This window comes from Dama dama, chromosome 7 (genome assembly GCF_033118175.1).
Source record: "Dama dama isolate Ldn47 chromosome 7, ASM3311817v1, whole genome shotgun sequence".
Lineage (NCBI taxonomy): Eukaryota > Metazoa > Chordata > Mammalia > Artiodactyla > Cervidae > Dama > Dama dama.
In genome coordinates this window covers 22,956,693-22,977,589 of record NC_083687.1, presented here as the reverse complement: position 1 = coordinate 22,977,589, position 20,897 = coordinate 22,956,693, and the positions used below count along the sequence as shown (strand labels likewise).

General features: G+C 41.9%; 1 protein-coding gene across 1 annotated transcript in view; it reads right to left on the bottom strand.

Moving 5' to 3' along the window:
* Positions 1–3,033: 3,033 nt before the first annotated feature.
* LOC133059064 (adhesion G protein-coupled receptor F4-like) overlaps positions 3,034–20,897 on the bottom strand; it is a 28,677-nt gene continuing 10,813 nt past the window's right edge. The window contains exons 4-10 of the mRNA XM_061146097.1: positions 18,379–18,530; positions 14,688–14,939; positions 11,969–13,348; positions 9,545–9,586; positions 9,057–9,116; positions 7,807–7,863; positions 3,034–3,873 (exon numbers count right to left, since the gene is read on the bottom strand). Coding sequence (XP_061002080.1) covers positions 7,816–7,863; positions 9,057–9,116; positions 9,545–9,586; positions 11,969–13,348; positions 14,688–14,939; positions 18,379–18,530 — 1,934 coding nt within the window. The 3' untranslated portion in view covers positions 3,034–3,873; positions 7,807–7,815. The remainder of the gene's footprint in view (positions 3,874–7,806; positions 7,864–9,056; positions 9,117–9,544; positions 9,587–11,968; positions 13,349–14,687; positions 14,940–18,378; positions 18,531–20,897) is intronic.

The following is a 20,897-nucleotide window of genomic DNA, read 5'->3' as shown; positions in this document are numbered from 1 at the left end:
TTTCCGACCCAAGGATCAAACCCGGGTCTCCTGCACTGTCGGGCAGGTTCTTCACCACGAGCACCACTTGGGAAGCCCATGTTCTTTTGTAAATACTGTCAAGTCCCCTCCATAGAAGTCATACTACTTTTCACTCCAACAAGCCATACCTGAGAATCCCTATTTCTTCACAATCTCTCCAAAAGCGTGAGCTGTCAAACATTTGTATTTTTGCCGATCTGATGCTTGGAAATACTTTTTAGCATAGTTTTCAATTTTCCTTGTTCTTATGAGTGACAGTAAGACACTCATATAGGCCATACATGTCCAGGCAGATCCCGGTTTTCTCTGCGGAAAAGATCTAAGGGTGCCTTCTAGTTAAACAAGGTTGAATACAAGGTTGAGAAGTGTTGATTGTGCATAACTAGTATCAGGAGAGTAGCGGTCTGATAAATCTGATGGAGTAAGTAAGGCTTGAAGGGATGCGAGTTCCCCCAGCCACCACCATCATTGGCTAATGGTTCATAGGCAGGTCTTACCGGCTGCCTGTGTTCTATCACGGGTCCTTGTAATAAAAGGCTGTATCCGTGAATGTGTGTAAGTTGAACTTCTTTTTCCACTGTATTATTAGGTAATCCATATGAACCATTTCAACCGTATTTCATCATCTGATCACAATTAGCCTCCTGCCTTGCTTGGGGATAGTATCCCTGCTCTTTGTGGGGAAAAGCTATGGGCAGACATTTCAGGTCCGTCACTGTAAGATTTCAGCCACCAGGGGGCGCTAAAGAGTTTAATTAATTCAAATCAGTCCTTTGCACTGTCCGTTTGTCAAGACTGCGACTAATTTGCCTGTGAATTATTTATGATAATGTAGTTACAGCTACTCTATTAGCTTCCTATCACTACTGTAACAAACTGCTACAAATGTATTGGCTTAAAAAAATACAACATATTATCTTACAGTTCTGCTGGTCAGAAGTCCAAAGTGGGTCTTGCTGCCTTAAAATCAAGGTATTGACAGAACTGCATTCCTTCTAGAAGCTCTAAGAGAGAACTCTTTTTTTTTTTTTTTTTTTTTTTGCCTTCCCCAGCTTTTAGAGGCTGCCTGTATCTTTTTACTAGGATTGTCACTCCCCCCATAGAATGCTTTGTACGATCTCAGTTTCACCAGACAGAGGGCCCTGACCACTGTCCATAAAATGTACATTGGACTGTGAGATTAAGTGACTAAAGTAGTTCAAGAACGGAACTTATCTTCTGTATACTTCATTACTCTGAAAACTCTTGTTATCCAGGTAGAGTTCTTTGCTGTCTGTCACCAGCTTCCAGATCCAGTTTTAACTTCTATTCCTTGCTCTGAAACCTTGTCCCTTTTCCTATCTTGGGACCTGGCCAATCCACTAGAAGCACATTGAAAGGCCTCCTCTGACCCTTGCTCTTCAGTCTAATGAAAGCCCTGGGTCCTCAATTTCACTTCCTTATTAGTTAGTCCACACCACCACCCAGCTTGCTGCAGAGTCAAAAGCTCTGCCACACGAAAAGCAAAGCTCTCACGCCCCATCCCCAGACAGGTGGAAGGATGGGGAAGGGAACTAACATTTCTCAGGCATCTACTATGGGGGCAGGCTCATGGGGGCAGGGTCACTCAGAGGCATCCTCTTCTTTGCTCTCCACAATACCATAAAGCACGTTTCATAAAACCATTTAATAGAGGACCAAAGTAGGAGACTCCTAGGGACTAAATAGCCTCCCCAAGTCACTCATTAGAAGGTGGAAAGGATGGACTCCCCTGGTGACTCAGGGGTTGAGAATCCACCTGCCAGGGCAGGAGGAATGGGTTCATTCCCTGATCTAGGAAGATCTCACAGGCCGTGAAGCAAAGCCCGGGTACCACAGCTGCCGAGCCTATGTTCTAGAGCCGGCGCTCTGCGACAGGAGAAGCCACGTCAATGAGAAGCCCGTGGACCACAACCAACAGAGTACCCCCCCCCCCCCCCACTGCAGCTAGAGAGAGGTCCTCGCAGAAGTGAAGACCCGGCACAGCCAAAAGTAAATAAAGAAAATTGCAAATTTAAATCTTCCACAATTAAAAAGAAGAAGGAGGTGGTAAGGTAAAAATTGAAACACACACCTGTCTTCAAATCCTGTTTTCTGGCCCACACGGCTTATGTATAAAGGGCATCAGTGAACCAAGCCTCAATCCATGCTTCCTCCCCAAATTCCCCAGGCCCAAAGGCTGAGGTGTTTGTGGTCTTCACCTCCTGAGTTTTACAGCCCATTCTTGTGTCTGAACAAAGGTTCTACCCACTGTCTTAAAATGGCTTCTGTCTACACGTGACTGTTTCCTGTTGAATGAGTTTCAACATTCTTCATTTTGTTTTATCAGCTGAGAGCTTCTCTTTGCTGCCTCATCATATCCTGTGCTGAGGGCTCTTAAATCTTAGCAGAAGATTGAAGAGGAAATTGTGCGAAAGGGCAGGATGTGCTTCCCTCTCTGTTGCCTCTTTAAGTGATGTTGCTTTCTGACTGACTGGTTCCCAGAGATCTTGTAACTCTCTGAAAGCCAATTCCCCTCTCTCTGAGCAGTTTTTAGCTCTTGGAGACTTGGGCTGGGAAACCAAACACTAAGTGAAAGCCACGCCTGCTGTTTGCAATGCAAACTTTTAGCCACACCTCTTTAAGCAATGAATGGAAGGTGGGAAGGTAGAAAGAGATGGTAAAGTATCACCAAACCACCTAACAAGGGTGAAAAATGTATTTCTCAATGGACTCATTGAGTTATGTCCAAAGATGAGAATTACCAGGAGGGGAAAAATTCCAAGGAGAAAATTAATCTTCAAACTGAGTTGCTCAGGTCTGAGATATCTCTGCCTAAGGTTCACACCTGGATGTTGGAGTCAGAAAACAAGATATTAATATTTTGAAGAATGTGGGTATTTCACTTCTGAAAGCATAGGATTATGCAGGAGATATTGTATGTTCTATTTTGTAATATAATTATATTAAATAAAGAGACAAAAAAGAAAATAAAAGTTTTCATTTTTATTTCTAAAATAACAACCAAAATAGTTGTACATATGTACAGAGGTTTAAACAGACACAAACACACATGCACACACAAATAATAATACCTACAAGAATTTTTTTTTCTGCTTCACAAGTGGAGAAAGCAAGGTCCCAGGGGCAAAATTATTTTACTCAAGATCTAAAACAGAGCAAAATAGCAAGCACATTGAAAAGTCCTCTTGGGAATTGCCCGGTAGTCCTGTGGTTAGGATTCCACAGTTTCACTGCTGAGGGCCCAGGTTCGATTCCTGGTTGGGGAACTAAGATCCCACAAGCTGCACAGTGCAGCTCCCTGCGCCCCACCAAATAAGTCCTTTTTATTTATTTAATTATTCCCTATCTTTAGGAAACCTAGCATGCTTTAACTGTCTCCAAAGTAAATTAAGTATGTTCCCTGCCACCCCACCCCCATGCCTATCCCCAACCAGCCCCAAACCTGGATCCAGATCCTGACCTCCCAAAGCGCCCAGGATCCATGCAGAGACATGGGAGGTTGAGCCAAGGAACCGCAGAGCAAATCCTGGGGGGTGGAAGGGGATTAAGTCTTAATCTTGCCAACATTGACCAAGAAGCTAGGCTTTTGCAGGTCATGGATAGATCAAAGGGTCCATAAATCCACGTCCTTAAAGCCCAGTCACCAAATGCTCCCCTCAATTTTTCCTCGGCAAACCTTCTTACTGAGAGTTCAGACATCATTTCTGGCAAGAAGAGAAAGTCTTCCAAAGAAACATGACTGTCCCTCTACATTGCAGCCTGTCTTCCAGCCTCCTGCAGGAGTTCAACTCTCCAGCCAGGACCCAGGACTTCCATGAAGCATGGGGCAGCCTAGGCAAAATGATTGACATGCTGGTTAAGTCAGAATAATAGCTGGCATGTACGGATAACTTGCCTCCCAGGTGGCTCAGTGGTAAAAAAAAAAAAAAAAAAAACTCTGCCTGCCAAGGCAGGAGACACAGGTTCAATCCCTGGCTGGGGAAGATTCCCCTGGACAATGAATTGGCAACCCACCCACTCCAGTATTCTTGCCTGGGAAATCCCATGGACAGAGGAGCCTGGCAGGCTACGTTCCATGGGGTCACAAAAGAGGCAGATACAACAACTAAACAAAAAACAACAACTTAATTTGAACCAGGTATTAGTCTATGAATCTTGAATATGTTGGCTCATTGAGTCCTGAAACCTGAGAGGTGTATACTGTTATTATTAGCTTCATTTTACAGATGAGGAAATGGAGACACAGAAACATTGAGCAATTTCTTCAAGGTCACACAGTAGGAAGGCTAAGCTCCCAGCTTTATTTTTCTGGGCCTTTTGCCTTCCCCAGGCCACTCCTGCACGCCTAAATTCTCAAGGCCCCCTCTCACTCTTCTGCTAGGTAAGCTTGATCTCTAGAATGACTCAGTCCTCTGAATTTGCAACTTTCTAGGAAAACCTTGGTGCTTCTCTCCGGGTATCTGTTCTATCCGTCCCGTTTCTCCCTTGGAATAAAGAGATTTTTTAAGTGAAGTTTAACCACGAATACATGGAAGAGATTTCAGAAGAAGGGAGGAGCCATCCTAGTGACTCTGAAATCACACTAGGTTAATAACAAGCTAATCACAAGCTCTACTGGGTCCTATTAAAGGCAGGCCCTCCGTATGAACAGCAGAGGGCGCTGTGCAGCGTTGGCTGCGTGTTAAAAAACCCCCTTCCCTTTCCTCCCCTACTTCCCAGGACGGAGTCCCCCAGTTAGGATGTGGGGGAAATGGCCCGGTTTTCACACCGCTGCTGTCCTTCCACAGTCCCCGGACCTCTCCTAACACGTGTCCAGACCTTGTTCCTAATAACAGTTCCACCTGAGGTCCCTGGGATATGTGGTGTTTCCAACAATGGGGGGCCCTTTATCTGACCTCCGGCCCCTTTTCTGACCCAAGAGCCCTTTAGTCTAAGGTTTTGTGTCCTGGTTTAAGCTCTGAAAAACTGCCTTTGCCTTGTGATTAACCCCAGCCTCGACCGCGATCCAGCTTTATGCTCCCCACCTGCCTGTGTCTTGAGCTGTAATTCTGTTCTCAGCCCCGTGACGGGAGACCTGCTTTCTGCTGAAAGACCTTCCCAGGGCTGCAGAGGATCCCTGGTCATGAACTTCCCGTCCTATCCTCTGAGCCTGTTTTGCCTCCAGCATGGTGCCAGCTGCTGCTTTTGAGCGCTTCTGATTCTTCCTGGGTTCAGATGTAAAAAGCAGAGAGACTGCAATTACCGGGAAAATTCAATAGGCCCAGGGTCACCCACAGAAGATGTGCTGAAAGAATGCAATCCTCATCCATCCCCCACTTCACAGGTTCAGAAATAGAGGTTGAAAGCTGAAGAATGAGGCGCTGAGCATTTCTTTTTGCAAAATTGTTAGTGTGTTGCCGCCTCCTTCCTCCATTTCCTCCTGATCCGGGCCAAACATTGAGCACCTCCGATTCTACTAACTGGTGCAATCCCAGATCTTGTCTTCTGCTGGTTGTCTCCAACAATTAATACAGTCAGCCAGGTGTGCTGAGCTAGCTAAAGTGGAGACTTCATCTACACCTCTCTTCTCTAGAATCGTTAGAGGTCATATCCCCAGGTGGCCCAGCCTCCTCCACCCAAGATAGTCTAATACAGGGGTCCTCAACCTCTGACATCTAATGTCTGATGATCTGAAGTGGAGCTGATTAGAATAAAGGACCCAATAAATGTAATACTCGTGAATCATCCTGAGACCATCACCACCCCCAGTCCATAGAAAAAAATGTCTTCCACGAAACCAATCCCTGGTGCCAAAAACATTGGGGACTTCTGGTCTAAAAAGCTTCCCCAAACAGATCCAGTTAGAACCTTGATGGAAAGATTGGACTTCCCTGGTGGCTCAGTGGTAAAGAATCCACTGCTAATGCAGGAGATGTGAGTTCAATCCCTGGTCCAGGAAGATCTCCTGGAGAAGAAAATGGCAACCCACTCCAGTGTTCGTGCCTGGGACATCCCATGGACAGAGGATCCTGGTGGGCTACAGTCCGTGGGGTTGCAAAAGAGTCAGAAATTACTTACAACAACAATGGAAAAGATCGGCTTTACTTGGTCATCTGAACTACCTCTCCTCAGGGACTAATCAAGAAATTCTATAGCAATGTCCCACCATGGAAGATCCCTATAGGCTAGGATATGGACAGAAGTTGGGGGCATTAGCTCTTCAAAGTTCTACTGAATCCTCCCCTTTAAAGTTCTAAAAATTAAAATTCAAATATGAAGGCGATTAACTAAGGATAATGCACCAGTGTTTTCCCCTCTCTTTTCATAGCACCAGGTACATGCCAGTCAATGTATATGAAAGAGCCCCTTCCCTCTTCTGGGGACCATGTGACAATGGCCACAGCAGCATGACAGCAGGTTTGTATCATCTTTAATCCAAGAGGTCCCTTAAAGTTTCTTCCAACTCAGAGAGTTTTTCATTCCATGAGATTGTTTCAACCCCTTCCTTTGCCCCATTGCTCAATAGATGGGCCATGATTCAGAAAGGAAAGGAATGTAAAAGAGGTTGTGCCTGTTGCTGGGTGGTGTTAAAAAAAAAAATCTGAGACTCCTCTGCATCCATGCAGAAAGGCAGGAAGCCTCTCCGATTACCCTGCCCACATTCCCCTTTTACCTCTCAGGCTTCAGGCTGCCACTTTGTGATTTATCCTCCCCTGCACGACTGACTAATATTTGTTTTCCCCTGATTTCACCTGTGTCGAAATAAGGCTCAGAGGGTGGCTGTGAGGAGGCAGCTGATTTGCACAACTCCACCCTCATCCCTTTAGGGATGATTCTGAACACCAGCTTCTTTAGGGAGAGACGTGCTTGTTGCTTTGTGATTCCGATCAATGAGGTCTTCCTGCTCAACAATGGGGCTACTGTAAGTGTCAACACTCACTGGCAAGAGAGAATTAAGGTGTGTGTAATCACTGCAGATGGTGATTGCAGCCATGAAATTAAAAGACGCTTACCCCTTGGAAGGAAAGTTATGACCAACCTAGACAGCATATTAAAAAGCAGAGACATTACTTTGTCAACAAAGGTCCGTCTGGTCAAGGCTATGGTTTTTCCAGTGGTCATGTATGGATGTGAGAGTTGGACTATAAAGAAAGCTGAGTGGGAAGAATTGATGCTTTTGAACTGTGGTGTTGGAGAAGACTCTTGAGAGTCCCTTGGACTACAGAGAGATCCAACCAGTCCATCCTAAAGGAGATCAGACCTGGGTGTTCACTGGAAGGACTGATGTTGAAGCTGAAACTCTAATACTTTGGCCACCTGATGCAAAGAGCTGACTCATTGGAAAAGACCCTGATGCTGGGAAAGATTGAAGGCAGGAGGAGAAGGGGACAACAGAGGATGAGATGGTTGGATGGCATCACCGACTTAATGGACATGGGTTTGGGTAGACTCCAGCAGTTGGTGATGGACAGGGAAGCTTGGCGTGCTGCGGTTCATGGGGTCACAGACAGTCGGACATGACTGAGCGACTGAACTGAACTGAACTGAAACAGCAAGATATATCCTGTATCAGAATGGGGATGATGACTGCATCCTCTCACTGAGGACAGAAAAAAAAAAAAAAAAAGATGTATTCTTAAGATCTGATCAAGTAAACTGAGCTGACATGGGTTTTAAAGATGTGTGTGTTTTCATTAATGTGCTCGGCAATAAAGACGTTTCCATTCTCTGAAAGATATCCCTAGCTCCCTTCCCGAAGCTTCTCCTTGATTTTTTAATACTCACATCTTATCCTCAACGATTCATTAATTTAGATCCATAGGTTGGGCTTAATGATGCATTCTAAATAGGGGAAAAAAATAACACTGATGTCAATGAAGAATGGCATTGACCGGAAAGCACATAGATTTATATTTATGTCTATGCCTGACTGAAGATAAACATACAACAATGGAAACATGAAGTACCAAAGTTGACACAGCTACCCTGAATTAAATTATCATATTTCACTGAATCTCACATTGTAAGCAACATCATTATAATTTATGTCCGCAGAGGAAGGACATGAAAAAATAACTTGCCAATTAAGTCATGGCATGCCATTGATTACCCAGTGTGTTCCAATTTCAGAAATATTCAAAAGTGGATAAAAAATGCCTATCTTAGAATCGATGGTCTCTGGCACTAAAAGTCACTCAGTACTAGCTGACTATAAATTCTGACTCTATATGTCTCCAGAGAGCCTTTTATTTGTTTGTTTAAAAGCAGCTCTTATTGAGAAACTGTTGATTGAGTAAATGACTTCTTTCTCATTAATATAACAATGGTGGCAATTTCAGTTGGTAGTTGATGAGACAGATAAGTAGGTCAAAAGTCATCTTCAAGATCTTTAGATACACAGACATTTCAGTTCAAGGGAGTGTGGCTCGCTGCAGAAGCCCGCGGCAGGAAGAATGCTAATTCTCACAAATTGCTGGGTTGCTCTGGTCAAATCTCATAAGTACTCTGGGCCTTCGTTTCCTTACCTCTGAAATGACAAGGGTGGTCTAGTATCTCACTTCTAACTCATGTCTTATTTCCAGCTCTGGCATTTTATGAATCTATGGTCTGCGTTCACATTGTCTCTCTCTTAATGGTCCAAATGTATTTAGTTGAACTACAACCAGTATGGAAACTTTGCTTTTTTTTCTTTTCTTGCCATGCTGCAGGGCTTGCAAGATCTTAGTTCCCCAACCAGGAATCAAACCCAGGCCCCGAGTGTGAAAGCATGGAGCCCCAACAACTGGGCCATCAGGGAATTCCCTGGAATTCCATTCCAGGATTCCCTGGAAACTCTTCTTGAGGGGTATGTTCCAGTGATCCTAAGCTCTAGCAGGATGCTCCAAATTTGCTGATTGAAGAAATGAATGAATAAAGGTATGCCCTCATGATTCTGTTTGCTAACAAATCCCAAACATTGAGCTATAGTATTTGTCTGCATGACTCGACTGAGAACACTGACCTTCCGGTTTTGAGACTGAAAGGGAGAGGCTTACCTCTACTACCCTCGACTGCCCCTTCAGTGAAGACATCCTTATCCTCAAAGCATCTCGTATCTAAAGAAGCAATGAGAGTGAAGAGATGACAACATCCTCAAGGTCTAGACCTGGGTCCTGAAACTCTGAGGCCAGCCACTCTGGCAGAAGCAGCATCAGATGGTTCAGCACCATGCTTGAAAAATAATGAAACTTGGATAAAAGTTGAGGTGTAATCATAACTCGATTTAGGACTAAGATTAAAGTTCTGGTCATGGTTTCTATTTGTTTCACTGGCTATGTTCAAATATAACCTCCAGTTGACTTGAGAAGGAACAGGACAAGAGAGAGTATAGTTCTTCCCTCCCCCCACCCTGCAGCGGATGCCTTGAACCACCCCACAAACTCAACTCTTCTCCACTGTCCTCTCTGATCAAGGCTGTTTCATCCTCCCGCTCCCCCCAACCACATGGAAAACATTTACAGTGAGTGACACAAATTCAAATTACCTTGTGGTCCATAATGGTTCCAAACAGCAAGATGAAGAGCCCCTGTGACAGAATTCAACAAAAGTATGAGGGACAGTTCTGCAGACCATAACCCAGTAGTTATTTTAATACCACTCTTCTAGATTCCATCAAAGACAGTTATCATATATTAGTCAGTGTCTACTGACTCTCATGCACTAATGAGGGTTTTCTTTGAATGGACGTCAAAAAGACAGGACCACCTCCATGTTTGTGCGTGAGAGTGATTGATATTTCTTGAATGGCTTCAAATGTAGGATAGTTTTCAAACTTATTAAATCTGTTTACTTTCTTCCCAGGTATTAAGGTGGTTGTTCTTACTCATGATGATAGTAACACACATGTAAAATTTTGTCATTCAAAGTCACAATCAGGGAAGGTGTCATGGGAAAATGAAATGTATTCTAGCCTACTTTCAATAGAAAAGTCAAGAAACAGGCAGCTAGAGTCTCTAAAACTGGTGAAAGAAGTTACTGCATAAAAAAAAGAGAGAGAGAGAGAGAAGTCTAAAGAAACCTGTAAGACCAAGGTCTCTCGGAGTTTAAATTATCTGGTCACCTACAAAATCAGAGTAATTGACAGTCAATCCTTTTAAGTCATGGGAGTTGGGGGTCCAAGGAAAATCTGAATCCTGCCACAAGAGTGAAGAGAATCCTGGTTTCTAAGGATGGTTTCATGGGGAAGAAACATTGATCAGAAAACTGAAAATGTTTAATTGTAAGTCACAGAGAAAGCTTGTTTTAGAAAAATGGAATGTGTGTAACTAAAGGGAGTCTAGAAATTTTCTTTCTACCAAGACAATAGAAACAGAAATGATCCAAAAGAGAAATGCAGAACAGAATTTCCTGGGGTTTAATTAAATTGCAAAATAATGAGGTAAGGTCAGTGGTAATAAATATAACTTCAAGAGCAGGCGAGATTTATGTGAGTCCAAGAGCTTTTGATCCCCACCCCCAAAGAAAACCTTAAGTAAAAGGTTTCTGTTTAAGGCAATACAGAGGAAAGATTGAAATAAATGTTCTCCATCGTTATTAAGGAATTATGAATAAGGTATATAATTGTACTGAGTTGGCATTACTTTAAAGTTGGCTTTATTATTTCGCATTAGGTTTTGAAATAGAGTAATTGTGACATGGAATATTTTGTTGCTTTATTAAACAGTTATGTTTATTTTCGTTAAAGCATTGGTCAAAAAATTTTTGAATATATTTTTCTGAAAAGAAGCAGATAATAAATATTTTAGGCTTTGCAGTTTCTACAGCCTCTGTTCCGACTATCTCACCCCTGCCACTGCAGCACAAGAGCCACCACAGGGGAAATGTGTGTGTGTGTAAGTGTATTTCAATAAAACTTTTTCAATAAAAAGATGTGTTTGTAAGCCTGTGTGTAAGGTGTGTTTCAAAAAAACTATTTACAAACACAGGCAGCAGGCCACAGTTTGCCAGCTCCTGATTTAAAATATATTAAAAAGATATGAACCTTCTGGGATTTCCCTGGTGTCCCAGTGGCTAAGACTCCACACCACTAATGCAAGGGGTCTGGGTTTGATCCCTGGTCTGGGAACTAGACCCTACTTGCTGCAACTAAGACCCAGTACAGCCAAATAAATAGATATATTTAAATATATATATATATATACATAAGCTTCCTAAATTTTCTATTACCCATGGGTGCAGAAAGCAGCCTAATGACAGCTTCCTAAAAGTGGCTTAGTAGCCAAGATGAAGTGGAATGACTTTTAGATGGATAATCTTATTAAAGCAAGCATGGTAAACAAGAAAAGACATTAGAGATCATTTTAGATCTATCTTTATCTTACAGAGGAGAAGTCGAGGACCAGAGAAAGTGACATTGCTGGGATCCATTTCTGTGAATAACAAATGACACTTATTTTACAGAGAATAGCAGGGAGGGGGTACGAGAATCCCTGACTGATTAACATCCAAAGTGAGTAGCGTGGGCCATCATCTCTGCATGCTGTGAAAAAAATGACTATTATTTCATAGATTCCCTAGACTATTTGAGAAAGGATAAAAATTGTGCTTGTTTTGAGACATAATATGTAACTGCAGCCTCACACATCCCTAACCAAAGACTAGTCCTCCATAAGTGAAGGTCAATGTCTTTTCACATGGAAACTTTAGAAAAGACAAAAGGAGATGCCGGCCCAATCAGCCTGATCATCAAAATCCAACTGGACAATCAAAGGACAGAGAGATGTCACAGATATATGTCTCTAAGATATGAAAGGAAATGGAAGGAATATGGGGTATTCTATATTTTTAAACCATAACCATATTATGTTGTATAGCCAGAATACCAAATTATAAGATAATATTTTGTAAATAAAAAGTAGCTAATAGTATCAATAGTATCAATAAAATAAGTCTCTCTCCCAAAACTTACCTGGAAAGCATTGAGCAGGGCAAAGATTATATGGAATATCAAGGAAGTGCCTTCTATGAGCGTAGCTATTCCAAAACCCCAGGTCAGTCCCAACAGTGGGGTGAGGATGGCGACATTTTTGCTGATCCTCAGGATTATGGCCACATCTTGAGACTTGGAACTGCCAATAGAGGGTCTCTGAGTGTTGACAGCAACAACCAAAACCACAACAAGATTCACAGCCACAATGACCAAGGCTGGGATGGCAAAGGCTAAAAGGGCTTTGGTGTCATCCCAGTTAAGCCAACAGGCACCATGTCTCACGTAGCCTTTCCCCGGCACTGTGATAGCCACGGTGGTGGCAGCAATGACTAACGGGCACCCGTAGCCAACGGCAAAGCCAATGGCCAGCATGCGGGACTTCATCATCCTCCGGAAAACGACCAGCAGTCCATAGATGATGAGCAGGGCTTTGAAGAGCATCCAGAAAAACAGACAGAGGTAGAAAAAGTGGCTAAAAAATGTCACCGCAACACACCAGTTGTAGTCCTGGGCCTTTTTGTTGAAGTTGGAGCCTAAGATGAACCACACATTGGCAGTCAAGAGCGATACAGCTATATTCACAATGCATACATGTCGCATATATGATATGTCTGTCATGACCACACGGGACCAGACGGTGGCTTCGATGATCAGGCAAAGAATCAAGCTAAGGATGGAGACGCTGAGTCCAACGCAGGTGATGTAGTCCAGAACTTTGTTGTCCACAGATATGGGGGACATGAGGATGGAAAAAGACATCATCACGTTGGTGTAGTTACACCGGCATTTCACTCGATGCTTGGTGTCCAGCGTTGTTTCGCAGACATTCTCATCCCACCTCCTTTTCCTGGAGTGCCAGCCAACACATCGGGCCCTGGCATTCTGGGATTTGTTGATCTTCTCAAAGGTGAATAAGATTTGCTCCAATCTTTCTGGTAAAATCACCGACAGGACCAGTCCATTTACCAGCCTGGGAAGGTGGGCATTTTCCAAGTGGGCCTCTTTCAGGACAGCCCCCAAAGTGGGAAAAGCTATGCCAACAGCTTGGGAGGCATTTGGGGGCAGCTTCCGCAGCTCTTGCCTGGGAATCTCTATGATTCCTAGGATACCCTCCACTGTATTGTTCAAGTTCATGGAGAAACTGAGACTTCTCTCCGAGGTATTGTTCTTGATGGGGAACCCTTTTGTCTGAATGAAGAATTCATCCACAATGTGCTCAGGTTCATCCTGGATGTGGAGTTGCCTCGCAAACCAGTTCACTGACTGCAACAGATCGGAGCTGACATTTTTGTCCGGAATGAAAGCCCAGTTTGGAATGACCGCTGGGTCGAGGATGTGGTTGGCCACTTTGCTGTAGCTCTGCAGTGGAGAAAAGTGGATACTATACTGGGGATGTCCACGCTGTGGTACAAAGTTGATTTCTAAAACCTCAAGTTTCTAAAGATCAAATGATTTGCTATTATTTGACATGTTTCTCTTCAAATTCACTGTTTATTAGAATTCTCATACTAGTAGGACTTCAGAGAGAGGAAAAAAATTAGAAATGTTAAAAACAAAATATGATAAAAAGAAATGAAATATGCAAAGTAAGATTGAGGGTTGACATATGTACACTAATATGGATAAGATAGATAACTGATAATATTGATAACTCTACTTAATGCTCTGTGGTGACCTAAATAGGAAGGAAACCCAAAAAAGAGGGGATCTATGTATACTTGAAACTGGTTCACTTTGCTGTATAGTGGAAATTAACACAACACTGTAAAGCAACTATACCTCAATTTTTAAAAATCAATAAATATAAACTAAAAAATAATAAGACAAAATAAAATGAAATAAGCAAATAAGATGAAATGAAACCACAGAGCAGGGATACCTGCTTTATCATATGCCCCAGGCAGCATTTCCAACTTCAGTTTGTATAACCCAAGTTTTCCATGAGATATTAATGACTGTTTAAGGAGGAAGTTGGGAGTAGATCCTATGGCAATCCAAATACAGCACACCATATCCCTATCCACAACCCGCCCCGTCCCACTGACCCTTGTGAAGAGTGCCAAAGTTTATTAACACATTTAAAGCTCTATAAAGTCCTGCCGTAAGACCTATTTGGCTTCATTTACCCCAGAATTCCTATATCTGCTGTACTACAGATCTCTCTTTTAAGAAATGGAATCTCTGCTGACATTTCTCAGTACAATAACATTTTACAAAAGTAAAATTTGGGAAACTTTATAGTAGTCAAAGTCTTCCTCACAGGATTATTATGTGATAGTTCCTTGCAAATATTCAGTCTGTACAAAAACCTGTATTAAAAATATTCTTATTTCTTCAAAGGGGTTTCACTGAGAGCTCAATTGGTAAAGAATCCACCTGCAATGCAGGAGACCCCAGTTCAATTCCTGGGTTGGGAAGATCCGCTGAAGAAGAGATAGGCTACCCACTCCAGTATTCTGGCCTAGAGATTTCCATGGACTGTATGGTTCATGGGGTCGCAAAGAGTTGGACACAACTGAGCGACTTTCATTGTTTCTTAAAAACGTCCACAAACTAAGATGAATCCATACCCAAAACTGAAATGAACTGTTATTGTGGTTATGGTAGTTTTTACCCTGAAAACTATTTTGAAACTATTAAAGTGCAAGATTTTGAAAAAAAAATTGTCAGATTTTTGAATGAAATTAACAAAGAATACCTTCATTTTCTCTCGGGTGACATTATCAGACAAATCCATAGAAATGTTTTTTAGTAACTCCACTATAAATGCAATATTTCCAGATGTTGCTTCTGATGATTTCACAGCATTAATTATGCAGGCGTAATCCAATGGGCAGTTCTTTTGGATTCCTTGAGCTATACTCCTGATGGGCTCTGGGGCTTGATAGTCAAGAATGTGCAGAGTTATAGACGGTGCTGCCACGGAGAGGCGTGATGCACTGTTTGAGTCCTGTTGGTAAAAAGATGGTTGTTTCACTCAAAAATGATTAAGCACCCAACATGTCAGACGAAGGAAGTTAAAGGCACAAATAATCCACATGAGAAAAAAAGAGGAGCAAGAGGTCCTGAAAAGTGGTTTAGAGGCTGAAAAATATGGAGAAGGTAAGGGAGCTCACAGCAGGGCAGGAGATTCCACCAAAATCCCCACAGAGGTCAGGATGTGAACTTTTCTTACTAGAATCTGCTTTCAGGACAGTGATTGTAGCTAAGTATTACAACAAGACAGTTTTCTCCAGAGATATGGAGGAATTCTAGAAACAAAAATTGTCTAATGATTTTCATTGTTTTTTAAAGAGGATCTATATAGAACTTCAGAGGGGAGTAGTTTTTGGAGGTTGACAGAAGGTTGACACAGAAGGCTAAAGCACTGTAATTTTTAAAAGTTTAGAGTTCACTAAATAAAAGAAGCTGGGCTTCCTGGTGGCTCAGTGGTAAAGAATACACCTGCCAATGCAGGACATGCAGGTTTGATCCCTCGGCTGCAAATATCTTCTAGAGAAGGAACAACCCACTCCAGCATTCTTGCCTCAGAAATCCCATGGACAAAGAAGCTTGGCAGGCTACAGTTCATGGGGTCGCAAAGAGTTGGACACAATTGAGCAACTGAACAACAGCAAAATAGAAGTTGTTTGCTCACTTCCTCATACCTTTTACCTAGAATTTCCCAGAATAGGCTTTAGGATAGGCCAAAATAATAATTTACTTCATTTAACTCCCTTTTAAATGGGCTATAGTTGCAAGGACATCTATGTGATTAGCCAAACGATTATACAGTGGAAGTGAGAAGTAGATCTAAGGGACTAGATCTGATAGACAGAGAGCCTGATGAACTATGGACGGAGATTCGTGACATTGTACAGGAGACAGGGAGCAAGACCATCCCCAAGAAAAAGAAATGCAAAAAAGCAAAATGTCTGTCTGAGGAGGCCTTACAAATAGCTATGAAAAGAAGAGAAGCAAAAAGCAAAAGAGAAAAGGAAAGATATTTCCATTTGAATGCCAGAGTTCCAAAGAACAGCAAGGAGAGATAAGAAAGCCTTCCTCAGTGATCAATGCAAAGAAATAGAGGAAAACAATAGAATGGGAAAGACTAGAGATCTCTTCAAGATTATTAGAGATATCAAGGGAACATTTCATGCAAAGATGGGCTCAATAAAGGACAGAAATGGGATGAAACTAACCGAAGCAGAAGATATTAAGAAGAGGTGGCAAGAATACACAGAAGAACTATACAAAAAAGATCTTCACGACCCAAAGATAATCACGATGGTGTGATCACTCACCTAGAGCCAGACATCCTGGAATGCAAAGTCAAGTGGGCCTTAGGAAGCATCACTACGAACAAAGCTAGTGGAGGTGATGGAATTCCAGTTAAGCTATTTCAAATCCTAAAAGATGATTCTGTGAAAGTGCTGCACTCAATATGCCAGCAAATTTAGAAAACTCAACAGTGGCCACAGGACTGGAAAAGGTCAGTTTTCATTCCAATCCCAAAGAAAGGCAATCCCAAAGAATGCTCAAACTACCACACAATTGCACTCATCTCACACGCTAGTAAAGTAATGCCCAAAATTCTTCAAGCCAGGCTTCAACAGTACATGAACCATGAACTTCCAGATGTTCAAGCTGCTTTTAGAAAAGCAGAGGAACCAGAGGTCAAATTGCCAACATCTGTTGGATCATAGAAAAAGCGAGACAATTCCACCAAAACATCTACTTCTGCTTCATTGACTATGCTAAAGTCTTTGACTGTGTGGATCACAATAAACTATGGAAAATTCTTCACAAGATGGGAATTCCAGACCACCTTAGCTGCCTCCTGTGATATCTGTATGCAGATCCACAAGCAACATTAGAACCAGACATAGAACAACGGACTGGCTCCAAATTGGGAAAGTGGAACGTCAAGGCTATATATTGTCACCCTGCTTATTTAACTTATATGCAGAGTACATCATGAGGAACGCTGGGCTGGAAGAAGCACAAGCTGGAATCAAGATTGCCGAGAGAAATATCAGTCACCTCAGATATGCAGATGGCACCACCCTTATGGCAGAAAGTGAAGCAGAACTAAAGAGCCTCTTGATTAAATGAAAGAGGAGAGCGAAAAAGTTGACTTAAAGCTCAACATTCAGAAAACTAAGATCATGACATCCGATCCCATCACTTCATGGCAAATAGATGGGGAAACAGTGGAAACAATGGCAGACTTTATTTTTTTGGGCTCCAAAATCACTGCAGATGGTGACTGCACCCATGAAATTAAAAGAAGCTTACTCCTTGGAAGAAAAGTTATGACCAACCTGGACAGTATACTAAAAAGCAGAGACATTACTTTGCCAACAAAGGTCCATATAGTCAAAGCTTTGGTTTTTCCAGTGTATGGATTTGAGAGCTGGACTATAAAGATAGTTGAGCACCAAAGAACTGATGCTTTTAAACTATGGTGTTGGAGAAGATTCTTGAGAGTCCCTTGGACTGCAAGGAGATCCAGCCAGTCCATCCTAAAGGAGATCAGTCCTGGGTGTTCATTGGAAGGACTGATGTTGAAGCTGAAACTCCAGTACTTTGGCCACCTGATGCAAAGAGCTGACTCATTTGAAAAGACCCTGATGCTGGGAAAGATTGAGGGCAGGAGGAGAAGGGGACGTCAGAGGATGAGATGGTTGGATGGCATCACTGATTCAATGGACATGAGTTTCAGTAAACTCTGGGAGTTGCTGATGGACAGGGAGGCCTGGCGTGCTGTGATTCATGGGGTTGCAAAGAGTCGGACACGAATGAGTGACTGAACTAAACTGAACTGAAGTGAGAGACTGCATTGATACTCCTATTCTAAAAACACTTGACATTTTAGGATACGCAGAAATCAGTGTGCTTCTACAAGGATGAAGGAGAGGCAGAAGGAAACAGTGGCTAAGTGAAAGGATACAAAATAAAATATTTTAATTGAGAATTGTTTTATTCATTGAATTTTTATTCTTTCTGGAACACACACCTCTGTCTTCCTTTGGTCAAGTGATTGAAAGTATTAGAAAAAGATATTAAAGTGAATTTAACCCTAGACACATTCTGTTGCTTAATTCATTAGCATAAGAGGTATAAAAATCCATTTTTAAAGCTAAGACTTTAATCGCTAAGTGTTTATCACTCTCAGAATGAATTTCAGATCCTTTTTTTTGTTGTTGTTGTTGTTGAGAAAAGATTTTGAGAGAGAGAAATAAAGTGGTTGAGAACTTGGGTGAGGAAGGAATGGTAAGAGACAAACTTGAACCCACTCTGTAGAATTTCTCAAGTCCAGATCTGAAACATTATCATGCTGAACAGAAAACATTTAAAATGTTTCTGGTAGGATATGCAAATAAAGTGCAAATATGCAAATACATCACCATAAAGAGTGTTTCCACAGAAAGGCTTGTACATGTTTCTGTTGATTTCTGCCACTTGTTTCCATTACAGATAAATCCTATTTCTCCATGAAAGTGCTGAGCACAGGGCTGGCTGCAGTTAGAAGAAGGGCTGCAAGGTCCATGGCATTTTCCTTAGAAGAGAGAGAGGCCTGATTAGCATTTCTACACTTTGACAAGGACATCTAACTCCTTCCTGGGGCTTGGGGGTTGCTTCCCAGAGGAGGCGACTTTGAACTGGGTTCTCAGCCACCAACCACTAAGACGTTTCAGGCAGACTGTGAAGCTGATGTCTAGAGAGAGTGAAGAACATGTGGAAAGGAGGGTCATTCATAAAGACTGGTTCAGAGTGTCTGAGGGGAGAGTGGCAAGAGATGAGGGTGGGGAGGAAAGCAGGGTCAAGTCCTGAAAGACCTTGGATTCTGTGCTTATATGAGGGGTACCAGGAAACATGATTAGATTTGTAAAAGATAATTAACCATGCATGGAGCAGGAGTTAGTAAACTTTTCTGTAAAGGACCAGGTAAATCGAGTTGACAGATAAAATACAGGTTAAATGCCAGTTAAATATTGATTTTATTTTCAGATACAGTCAATTCTCATTATTTGCAGCAGTTGTAGTCTATAAAGTCACTGCCACAAACACTGAACTAGTGAATATGTAACCATTGCTTCTAGGAGAAATACAAGGTTAGGTGCCTATAAGTTTCGCTTGCATTTTCACCAACCAATCAATATAACAATACATAAGCTTGTTTTGTGTGTTTCCATTTAAAGACACCTTATTTAATATATGCTTTTGATTCACTGACATTGAACTCATAGCCAAGGGCACTATAACTAATGACAACACATTAACAAAGCTTATCTAGCACATATATTTTCCCCATAAGGCACATCACAACCTTCTTAGGCACAGTACACATCGCTTTGGAACTATATTTGGGGGCCATTTTAAACAGCAAAATCACCAACTAAAAAACACAAAACACGTGACACTACATAGACCACAAAAAACACTTGTTTATAGTAGGAAGGTCAAGTGCCGCCTCATTCAACTGGGAACATGCACCTTGGCTGACAATTTTTCTGTTATTCTGTGCATGTCTGTTAAAGATTGAGAGAGCACTGTGACTGCTGATTTGGAAAAGATGCAAATACAGAATCCATGAATAAAGAGAACCGACTAAATATGTTCAGTAGAACAATGGATAATTTTTCATTTATGTATAACCCATGAAATATTACTCATGGCTTATCTGAAATTTAAATTTCACCAGGCAGTCTATGTTTTTGCTAAATACAACAAAGCTAGCCAGAGAGTAGACATTTCAGTTTTGAGGGCCATATGGTCTCTGTCACAAATACTCGGCTCTGCTTAGTAGCATAAAGGTAATCAAAGACAATGTGTGAATGAGTAAGTATGGCTGGGTTTCAATAAAACTTTATTCAAAAAAACTGGTGGCAGCCTAATTTGGCCCATGAGGAGAGTGGATTGACTTGATGCAGCTGTTGAAGTATTCCCAGGAAGAATTGCCTTCAGATAGCAACAGTGCAGTAGGAAGAAGTAGATGATACTGAGAACTATCGAGGTATTGAAATAAATACAAAGTGAAGTGCCCTACTGGCTGTGAGCCAAAGGATATTGATGACCAATATTTATGATTCAGACAGAAGAATAGAAGCAGGTTGTTTTGCATCTTTCTTTGACATCTACCCAAATGTATTCATTGTTGCAATTTCCTTAAGCTGAGTGCATCTTATTTTCTCATTCATATAGTTTGGAGATAATGCCATAGTCTTGTTAAAAACATTGAATGAGACAGCATCTTGTACAGCACTTAGATCAGTGTTGTCATAAATGTTCAATGCACATTAGCTACATTTCTCTCCTCTTTCCTTTCTTAGTTCCAAATCTGTACATATTTGTATTTGCCCCAGAAATATACTTGGCCATGACTGTGTAGATCCCAGTAATCTATGTGGGTGAGAGCCACAGGATTTCACTCTTACTTCTCATGATGGTTCCATAGTTTGTCTCTCACTTCTCTAGAGTGACCAATCTTGCCAGTTCAGTTCAGTTCAGTCGCTCAGTCATGTCTGACTCTTTGCAACCCCATGGACTGCAGCACGCCAGGCTTCCCTGTCCATCACCAACTCCCAGAGCTTGCTCAGACTCATGTCCATCAAGTTGGTGATGCCATCTAACCATCTTATCCTCTGTCAGTCTCGCCAACATGATACCTATTACATCACTTGAAGAGATCGCTCAGCCTCAGAGTGCTACAGGCTTTTGAGAACCTTGAAAGTATCTTTGAATGAAGGAATGAATGATCCTGTCCTCTTCACTCTTCTGCCTCTTGTTAGCTCATTAGTTCGGATTTCCCTTTTGAGTTTTAAAAGGGACTCTCGTCTACTATTCTAGAACATGTATGAATATCTGCCAACTTGTTTCATTGACTGTGCCGTGGGTAATAGTATAATTGCAAGAAAATCTATTG